At 31.6% G+C, this 10,457-nt stretch overlaps 1 protein-coding gene and 1 long non-coding RNA gene across 3 annotated transcripts; one reads left to right on the forward strand and one right to left on the reverse strand.

Moving 5' to 3' along the window:
* Positions 1–2,825: 2,825 nt before the first annotated feature.
* On the reverse strand, positions 2,826–4,512 carry LOC140178007 (uncharacterized). Its single transcript, XR_011869957.1, has 3 exons — positions 4,215–4,512; positions 3,205–3,427; positions 2,826–3,115 (listed from the first exon to the last, which is right to left on the reverse strand). It is a non-coding gene; the product is annotated as an uncharacterized lncRNA (long non-coding RNA).
* A 1,082-nt stretch (positions 4,513–5,594) lies between these two features.
* Positions 5,595–9,375, forward strand: LOC112731070 (uncharacterized). 2 transcript variants are annotated; one of them, XM_025780830.3, is made up of 3 exons: positions 5,595–5,996; positions 7,535–8,203; positions 8,545–9,375. In XM_025780830.3, exons 2-3 carry the CDS (start codon positions 7,596–7,598, stop codon positions 9,230–9,232), a joined length of 1,296 nt encoding a protein of 431 aa, XP_025636615.1. In that variant the 5' UTR covers positions 5,595–5,996; positions 7,535–7,595; the 3' UTR covers positions 9,233–9,375. The 2 variants fall into 2 exon arrangements, with proteins under 2 accessions (XP_025636615.1, XP_072068743.1); XM_072212642.1 differs by lacking the exon at positions 5,595–5,996 and having other exon boundaries at positions 7,450–8,203.
* The last annotated feature ends 1,082 nt before the right edge of the window (positions 9,376–10,457 follow it).

Below are 10,457 nucleotides of genomic sequence, written 5' to 3' on the forward strand. Positions count from 1 at the left end.
ATGTGAGTCTCATAGATAACTTTAGAAATTTAGTTCGAGAAATGTAAACAAATAAGTACGGGTAAAACCAAATAATTGTGTTGCCACATCTGAAAATTTAGATTTAACATCTAGTGTGGTCTTCGTTCATTTTTACGAACGATAAAACGATGTTTATTTAAAAGAAAAGAATATTTTGATTCTCAACTTTTTTATTTTGGAACAATACAGTTTTTCTGTTAAAAAATTTATTAAATAATAATAAAAATTAATTTAGTGAAAATTTTATTTATATTTTGTGAATTTTTTTTTTAATATTGTATTAGTATGGGTGAAATCCTTTATGATGAACCAAACTGTGTGTTAAACACTATTATGACCATCTTTAAAATGTCACTGACGTTTTATGTTTTGTCAATTAAAATAATATTTTTTAACAAAATATCAATAATATTTTGTGTTTTGGTAATTAAAATAATATTTTTTATTAAAAATGTCAGTCACATTTTATTCTTTCATAATTAAAATTTTTTTTTTCAAAAAACGTCAATGACATTTTGTGCTATCACCACAACTGTAAAATATTTTAGTATTTCACATTCAAATTATTCATATATAAAAATTTTAGTGAGTTTTATGGTGCTTACATTGCTTAACTTTCTTTTAAAAATAAAAAATAAAATATTTAAAACAAAAAATAAAATATTTAAAATTTATTAAATATTATTTATTTATCTTTTTTAATAAGTTAGGCACAATATCAAAGGTAACATAGTATTCACCAAAAATTTTAGCCGTATTTTGTAGGAGTTTTAAAAGTTAAGAAAACGAAGCACATGTATCTGATAGCGATCCCAAACTTGATTTGTTGTTGCACTCTTTATTGGTTACAGCTGTATTCACGACCTTCCTCTCTTCTTATGTTCTTTCTTTCTTTCATTCTCTTCCTTTTTCCAAGTTCCAACCATAATTAAATAAGATAATGTTTTATATTTTTATGAGTTATGACGACTCGTCTTTCATGTATTATTCCAAGTTTCAAGTTCTTTGTGTTCATACTTCATACCGTGTTGGTTTCATTATTTTAATCTTTTACAATATGTTTTTAATTTTTTAAAAGAAGAGAACAACTTAAAAAATGCAACTAATTTGATGTGATTTAGGTGACAGACTGACAGCATTATGGGGATTGGGGTTGTCCATTTTAATTATTCTACATAAATAAAGATATTCTAATTTATTTTATAAATAAAAATTTAATTTAATTTTAATAAAATAATTTTATTCAATTATATAATATTATCTCAGTAAAAATAAATATCTTTTACAAAAATTACTCATCAAAATTTTCATAAAAAATTAATAAAATATTTAGTTCACTTATTCCTCAAATTTTAAAACATTCCATACACCTACACTCAAAATTATTATCTATTTTTATTTTGATTTTTAATTGAATCCAAACTACAAAGCAAGCTTTTGTTTATCCCAAAGTACAACTGTCACTCAATAAATACTGAGAACTTTTCCACAACTGGTAATATCTTAATCAACATGGCATATATTACTATAAATAAACTAACGGAAGGTGTTTTCGTATGGCAACGTACGAAGACGGAATTTGGTATGGCAAGCATGTGAATCGTGCATATATAAATTAAAATATGTTAATGGTTCAGATGGAGGCGTTGGTTAATAATGTAGAATAGAGCGTGTAGAATCTATGATACAGGATCAACCGTTTAGTATGGTAATTCATTGTGGCACTTACGTGATTTGGTTGGATTCCAGAGCTGGATATAATGTAGGCTAGAGTTGGTGTTGCATTTGTTGGAGCCGCCTAGCTTCGTGTTGTTGGGCTCAGCTGAAAATTTTTTTTGTAGCCATACAAGCCTGATGTTGGGCTGATTAGAGAAAAAATGATGTTATCTAATTTGTTTTTTAAAATATGTAACTTGTATTTTTTTTTTGTTCTAATTTTTTCTTTTGTTGCGATTAATTCTGTTTTTATGATGAAAAATAAACAATGTGGAGAGGCAAAATGTTGAGGATTGATACAACAGTAGAAAAAGAGTTGTCTTTATTGATTAACATAACTATTTTATATTAATTATGTATTTTATTTTTTGTGGTCATAAAAAAAATTATGGATATAAAAACATTTTTGTTAAATAAAATTAATTTTTAATGAATGAATGATATTTTATATATGAGATAATAGTATTAAATGAAGTGTTATTATTTCTTTGATTTAAAGTAATTGTCTATTTTTAATATACGTGTAAATTAAAAAAATGAATACAAATATTTTGTTTGTATAGAAGAAAAGTGTTTTCTGTTCCAAATATTCTATTCCAAAGTCTGCTTCCTCTATGCCAATGTCCAATGACCCTTTCTGCATGGACAAACGTAGACTAATTATTTAGGGGCTATAATTCAAGTGACCAAATAATTTTTTATAATTGATGATGTATTTAACAAGAAGTACAAATTATATTACACTCTATGATCCTTATCAAATATAAAAGTAATATTTTAATTCAAAATAAGATATTTAAAATTTAGAACCATAATACTAACATTGTAGTATCAATAATACAAAATCATAATTTAATATTTAAATAACAAAAAAACTAAACAAAATAACATATAATTACATACACATAACAAATACTATTAAACTCAGTAAGTGATCAAATACATAAAAAAATATATAAAAAACACCATCAAGCAGGACTAACAGAAAATTAAATTTATTTTATTTAATTTAACAAAAAAAAGTAAAAGTAAAAGTTACTGCTGCTTGAGTTGCAACAATAAAAATGCTTCTTTCAGTACAAGAATGCATTAGGAATATAATAGGATTTATATTTTACTTTCTAAATCAATTCAGCTACAATATTTTCTCAAAACAACACAATACACATTTGGACATTTTATTTTATTGGCTTACACTAAATTATTAATGAATTGCATCCATTATTTAACAACGAGGCTATTTTCTTTTCTTAATACGATAGCTATGTAATGTAATTTACAGGGCTATATCTATAAAAATTTCTTTTTTGTTACTAAAAGTTACAATTTGATGAGGCCACTACCCCCTTTCTCATACAGAGTCTTCTCCCATGCTTACCTGCACATAGTCAAAGTCACAGGCCAGCTTAATCCACATCGCATGGATTCTCTAAATTAATCTAATGCCAAGATTAGTGAGAATCATACCCCACAACATAACTTAGGCGTAAACCAATAAAGTAATCATACATTTTCGTCACTGTCACTGCCATTGATTCCGCACGCATTTTCAAAGGAATCATCTACATTGTCCCCATTTAAATTGCCATATCTGTTGCTTGAAGCCATGTTTATAATAAAAAGCCTTTGTCGCTCACACAACAACACTACAATCTCTTATAATATCACGCAATCCATGCTTCCTACGTCACTGCACATAGCGATAGGAAATCTTTGGGTTAATTTCTGCATGAAGGAAACACAGAAAGATCCGGAATTGAGAAATACATATGGCCACAAGTTAAACTATATAAGTGTTTCAGTAAAAGGTTCCACGTTCCATATATTCACGAATGCAATCTCAAACTACTTTCATTCACTGCCTCTAAGATTTCTGCCTACATAACTACTGCATGCTAATCTTCCCATATTGCTCTACAACTTTTTTTAGACGCCTAAAATCTGTTGTTAACACAACTATCTTCATGCGCCTAAAGGACCAACCACACCATAAAAAAATAAGCAACAATTCAACAACCTCAACTCGCACTGCCATAGCTGCAGCAGAACACCTCATTGTCTAAACAACTAGCTTACCATGAACATCTCACAACCGTCACAAACCACAAAAACACTCTCTACCAAACTGCATAATTCCTAGCAAAAACAAATCCCACCTATCGTATTAGGTCAACAACATTCAAATCCCATCGCCCATCCTAAATTAAATCCCAAAATCTAATTGCGTACACATTATGAATCAACAAACCTTCTATCCCCAACCCCAAAATAAACCCTTTCAGAACCCACTACTTCATTCCCCTATCCACCATCTCCATTCTACCCTTTCACACTATCATGTTTTGTTCTTACGGTTTGAACATATAAAAACTCAATTATTGTGATATGCAAATCTCCCACTTATTAAATGCATTCGACCAAATCCATCAAAAGAAACACAATTATAACCCCCATTACACAGATCAACGCAGACGTACCTTGTATAGCTTCGCATTCGTCTTCAACATCACCAAAAGCCGAGAAGATAAGATGTTCTAAAACTTTCAGATCTGACCACCTAACACGGTAACCAACCGATTCGTGCACACAAGATCAATGGAGGCTAGACAATTTATTTGTTCACCTTTGCCTCCACTTATTGCAAGTGAAGAAGCGACGACACACTCACTCCTTTCTTCCCACAAACAACTAACAATTTCAGCCTCACTTCCCAAGTTCCCAACACAAGTCTCCAAGCCGAAGCCCTGTTTCGCCATTCGATTTTAGCCACCGCCAATTTGTCATTCTAAGTAGGAGATTTATGACATTTCAAGTGTTTTGCTAGGGTTATTTTTGTCTATTCAACATTCACTAATAGATAATTTTTTTATTGGTTACCTATTCGTACAAGTCATACCATATGCCTCTTTTTGCGTTTGCCATACGTGATAACTTTCCTAAACTATAAGCTATATATCTATTTAGGATTCAATTTTCATGAGTAGTTACTATTAATAAAATGCATGTAGATAACATATAACTAAAAGGGAAAGTATGAGGAGCCAATGAAATATTTATACAATGTGTATAATGAAGGTTTATAGAGTATTAGAGATATAATAATTAGTGTTACATTTTTCCATCAGCTGAAGCTTTTGAGATGAGTGGTATCATGATATGATATTAAAGCGCTAGATCCGAAAACTCAAGAGTTCGATCCTTAGTGAATCCAAAAATTAAACTAATTTTCGAGAAGATGTTTATTATTCCTTGTACTCGGATGATTATTCTAAATAGTATAGGAATGTTCATTTTATAACTCAATAGCTATTGTACACATTATACAAATAATTCATTGTCTCCCTAGCAGGATCCTAACTAAAAATATATGTTAACATTATTATTAGTAAAAGTTTTTAAACTCACTATTTTAATAAATAATTTTAACATATATATTTAAGACATATATTAATCAAATCTTAATAAGAGATAAACCCTAATACAAGAGCCAATTCATATTAATCGAGTAATTAATTTAATGATCAAACAATTCATAAACTAATCATCAATTTATTTTATTAGAAAATATCAGAGAATATAAAAAATTTAAAAAATTAAATCTTAATAAAAATAAAATAAAAATTTACGTATAATTATTTTTATATAAAATTATTAATTAATTTAATATATTTAACTAAATTATTATCTGATAATTCTTAATTATTAACTTTATACGGAGATAACAACGTATAAATGTTCTTATAAAAATAAAAATAATCAGCTGTCATTTTTTTTTTACTAAAAATAGAAGACTCGAATCCAAAGTCTCTTAATGATGAAAATTTGACATGAAAATAATTAAATAAATATCTTTATTTATACAGGAAATTAGAAAGGAACAAAAATGAAAAAGACAACTATGATTCCTTTACTTTCTCCGTCTATTTCGTGAGAAATAGTGTGCAAAGTGCGTAAAATTATTTTCTCTCTTTCTTTCTCCCCACACAAGAAGGAAAACACAGAAAGGAAAGAGAAAAAGAAAGATAAATATTGCGGTAACGGAATAAATTAAATGATTATATCTCAGTGATTGTTGTGATAATTGTTTTCTCGTGATCCGCGCTTACAAATCATACCTTTGTTATTGTCATCATCAACAACAAAATCTCCATCAATATAGATATGGATATGCTCCTCAATGTTTTCTTGAATTTTGTTTGATCAAATAATCAATCACCCATTTCAAACTCAAAGACTTGCAATTTGGACACTGCAAAAAGGTGAGATTTTTTCCCCCCTTTTTTCCTCAGTTGGGTTTTGTCAGTGTTTATTGTTGCCTTAATGATCTCTTTGTTGTGGTGTTTTTTTTCTTTTTCATTTTTTTTAATGAGAAAATTGAGCTAATAGATTTTGAGCTTTTAGCTATGGTTCCTTTGAGTACAAGTTTGATGAATTATTTGTCAACTGTCTAAGTTATATATGCAATTTGTTGGTACATTTTTGTCTCATATATATATATATATGGCTTTGACTTTTGTCTTTGTTCTGTTTTGTTCTTTCATTGTTGTTTACTTTAATTAGTTTTCATGTTGCCGTTTTCTTTTCATTGATGCAATTATGGGGTGGTGTTAGAATTTTCACTTGACCCTTTATCATGTTCACAATTTCACTACTTCTTGTGATGAGAGTTTATACTTGGATTTGTTGAGTGATTCTGAATTCACAGTCCCTTGACGTGCAAGTTATATGTTTTTTTTTGTTGAACTTTTGAAGAGAATAATGTTGGGAGGATTCTCTGTCCCGCTATTTGTAATATTCTTCATAGTTAGATAAGGACTTGGTTGGTGTAAAGCCTCTCTAGAAAATATCAAATTTGATCTAACTTGTTTAGTTGTCTTTGTCAGTGTGTTCTTGAACTGAAAAGGATATGCAGATAAATCCTTTTGATTTTAACTTTCAGATAATCAATAATTTGACTCTGTTAGCACCTTTTTCATCAACCAAGTGTGCATTGCTCTAATTTAATTGCTGTTTGATCTTTATTTTTCTTAAAGTGGAAGAAAGTTGTGAAAAACTTTGACCTGAACAAGAGATGTTCTACAGTACTCCTGCAGAACGAATTTCTTTATACAAAAAGTATCTCAACCATTGATTATCCTTTTACCCATTTTTATTTTCCCTTCCCTTTCTTTTTAGTGCTTATGGCTAAGATTTTTTCAGTTCCTGCTTTTAAGCTGATATCTTTGTCAGCAAGGAGTGAGCCTTTTACAAGTTCGAATACATACTTGAATTGGAGATCAAAATGCAAAGCTGATAAGAGGTCATGCTTGTTTAAGTTTGCCCTTTCAACATCATAACTGCAATTGCAACACAAAGATAGATATAATTTGAAATAATATCAGATTTTTAATCCCGGCAAGCCAATGATTAATCCATTGCGGATCGGAGCTCTATTTAAGGGTTTGCCGCTGGCCAATTATCTGATACTAGCAGCTACTTATTCAACAGAACAACAAAAATTGCAGTTGTTGATCTTCAATTCTAATGTTACCAAAAGCTCTTGTTTATCTGTCTTTTTCCTTTTTCCTCCTTTAGTTCTAATAGCTTATAACCTTCAACTACTATTCACCTTCGTGACCAAGTCATCAAGAATTTGATTGTATTATAGAATCTCAAGATCTAAGTAAAGTGTGCTTTCTTTGTGTAACATCACATGAGTAAATGTTAGCCAAATTTTTACTTTCTGTTATGTCTCATACTTATAGTCATGTCTAATGGAAATTGTTTAAAGCCAAATTCTGTGCTTTCTATTTCACAGACATTGAGGTCTTAGAAAGTAGTTGTTTGTATCCAATGGGGGGAAGATTATTGTGACAAATATGGATCCTCAGGCCTTCATTAGGTTATCAATAGGCTCTCTTGGGCTACGATGTGCCGGAATTGAGGGAAGCACCGGAAGATCTAGAACTCAAAAGCCACCTTCTCCTTTTGTTTGTGAGATAAGGCTCCGGGGTTTTCCTGTTCAAACATCATCAGTCCCCTTGATATCCTCTACCGAAGCTATACCTGACGTGGAGAATGTTGCTACTAGCTTTTACCTTGAGGAATCTGATCTAAAAGCATTGTTGGCTCCCGGTTGTTTCTATAATACTCATGCTGGTTTGGAGATTGTTGTTTTCTCAGGTAGGAAGGGCTCCCATTGTGGAGTTGGCATCAAAAGGCAGCAAATTGGGATTTTTAAAATACAGGTAGGCCCTGAGTGGCAAGAAGGAAAGCCACTGACTCTTTTTAGTGGGTGGATAGGTATTGGGAAGAGGAAACCGGAGAACGGACGGGCAGTTGCCGAGCTACACTTAAGAGTTAAGCTAGATCCCGACCCTCGATATGTATTCCAGTTTGAAGATGTTACCACATTGAGTCCTCAGATTGTTCAACTTCAAGGCTCCATCAAGCAGCCAATCTTCAGTGTCAAGTTTACTAAGGACAGGTGAACTCAAAATTTTAAATTCATTTATGATTTACAAAATCATACTGAATGAATTGAAAGTCTAGTTTGTTGCATGATAAATGGTCATTCATTAATTAACATATTATAAAATTACTACTGAATATGGAAAGTTTTAATTTACAATTTGTTACATAAGAACTTAAAGCCCAAACATTTTGCTAATGAATAAAATCTTTCTCCCAAATGGAATAGTCTTAATTGGAAAGTGTAGTGTGTTAGCTTCACTATATCTGTCTGTTGGATCTGAATATACAAAATGTGAAGATTTCAGTAAATTTTTTCTGTTGTTAATAAAATGTTTGATAGTTATGAAATGACAGGGTTTCCCAGATTGACCAATTGAGCAATTATTGGTGTGGTTCTACGATTTCCGACATGGAGATGGAGAGGCGAGAGAGAAAAGGGTGGAAGGTGAAGATACATGATCTATCTGGCTCAGCTGTAGCTGCAGCCTTCATAACAACTCCCTTTGTTCCATCTTCAGGTTGTGATTGGGTTGCAAGGTCCAACCCAGGAGCTTGGCTAATTCTTCGTCCGGACGCTTGTAGACCAGAGAGCTGGCAGCCGTGGGGAAAGCTTGAAGCTTGGCGCGAACGCGGCCTCCGAGACTCTGTATGCTTTAGATTCCATGTCCTATCTGAGGCTCGGGAAGGCGGCGAACTTCTCATGTCAGAAATATTTTTAAGTGCTGAAAAGGGTGGCGAGTTTTTCATAGACACTGAAAGACACATGCGGACTGCAAACACTGCAGCAAGTCCAGTACCTAGTCCACAGAGCAGTGGGGACTTTGGTGCGCTCACTCCGGTAGCCGGAGGCTTTGTCATGAGCTGTAGAGTTCAAGGGGAAGGGAAACGAAGTAAACCGTTAGTCCAGCTGGCATTGCGACACGTTACTTGCGTCGAGGATGCTGCCATCTTCATGGCACTTGCGGCAGCTGTTGACCTCAGCATTGAGGCATGCCGGCCGTTTCGTAGGAAGATTAGAAGAGCTTTCCGGCATTCTTTCTAAAGAGAGAACAATGCAAATGTAAAATAATAGCTGCAATAGTTGGAAAGAAAAAAGTGCACAGCATAAGTTGTTAAGAGAATTCAACTCTCAATATTGTAAGAAGTAAGAACTATATAAAAGAAGAAAGCCTTTTAATTTAACAAGTGTTCTTTGAAAAAAATGGTTTTGATTTGATAGTTGATATTGAAGGATTCTTCAAACATTTAGATTAACACAATTATCCTAATTAATTGGGTAAAACATTACAACTGAAATTAGAAAAAGGAAAGAGTAGCAAAAGACATTGTTTGTGTTTGAGTGCTCAAATAGTCACATATCTGATGAGTGACTATAAAAGACATGGTTTTCTATTAGTTAATGCAGGATCATTTACTAATTCACTAACATCTGTCGCCTCCTCATTTTGAAGATCTTCTTTAGTTTTGAGACTTTTTTTTATGAGTGTGTTGCATTTTTCTGAAAAAATTTACTAAGATGCTACCCTTTCTATATTATTTTAATTAATTATAACAACTCTGCCAATGCTACACCTGTAGTACATAGTCGGTCCCAAATCCGGATAAAGGGGAAGGATTGTGTTAGGCTTTCTACAGCTAACATAAAAACTTGGTCGAATCTTTATGACATGGATCAAAGACGTTATTGCGCTAAAGTTAGGTCGTTGCCCGGAAGCAACGCGCTGTATGGCTCGCATACAGTGTCAAATCACAAATGAGTAACAGGCGCTGCATCGGTATCCGGGTGTAGTGTTAAATGAATAAGGGTTTCCACGTTTTCGTGAACGGACGAAGGTAAATAAGTTAATTCACAAAGAAAAAGGTAAAAGTAAAGGTCGGAGCGACAGCAAGTTGAGATATTACGATCTCGTTTACACTATAAACGAGATAAAGCTTAAAAGTAAAAAATGGTAAAAATTTAAAAAATTACGTATTTCAGTAATTTTAATATTTATTTAAAAAAATTCCTTTTATATGTACATAGATAAGCATGGGCTGAGACAAAGGTTACACACATAATACTAATATACAAACATTTTTCTCTCTTTTTATAGATGTACATTGCAACATATAATAGTAGTAAATATATATGGATCATCTCAGTTATATTGAGATAATAATATTAGTGAATATTAATACTAGAATTCTCTATTTACATTTTTTTATTTTATATTTATTTTCTCTTTTTTATTTATTTATTTTACAATATATTATCAACACGAGGTTCT

The sequence above is a fragment of the Arachis hypogaea genome, chromosome 2 (assembly GCF_003086295.3).
Source record: "Arachis hypogaea cultivar Tifrunner chromosome 2, arahy.Tifrunner.gnm2.J5K5, whole genome shotgun sequence".
Taxonomy (NCBI): Eukaryota; Viridiplantae; Streptophyta; class Magnoliopsida; order Fabales; family Fabaceae; genus Arachis; species Arachis hypogaea.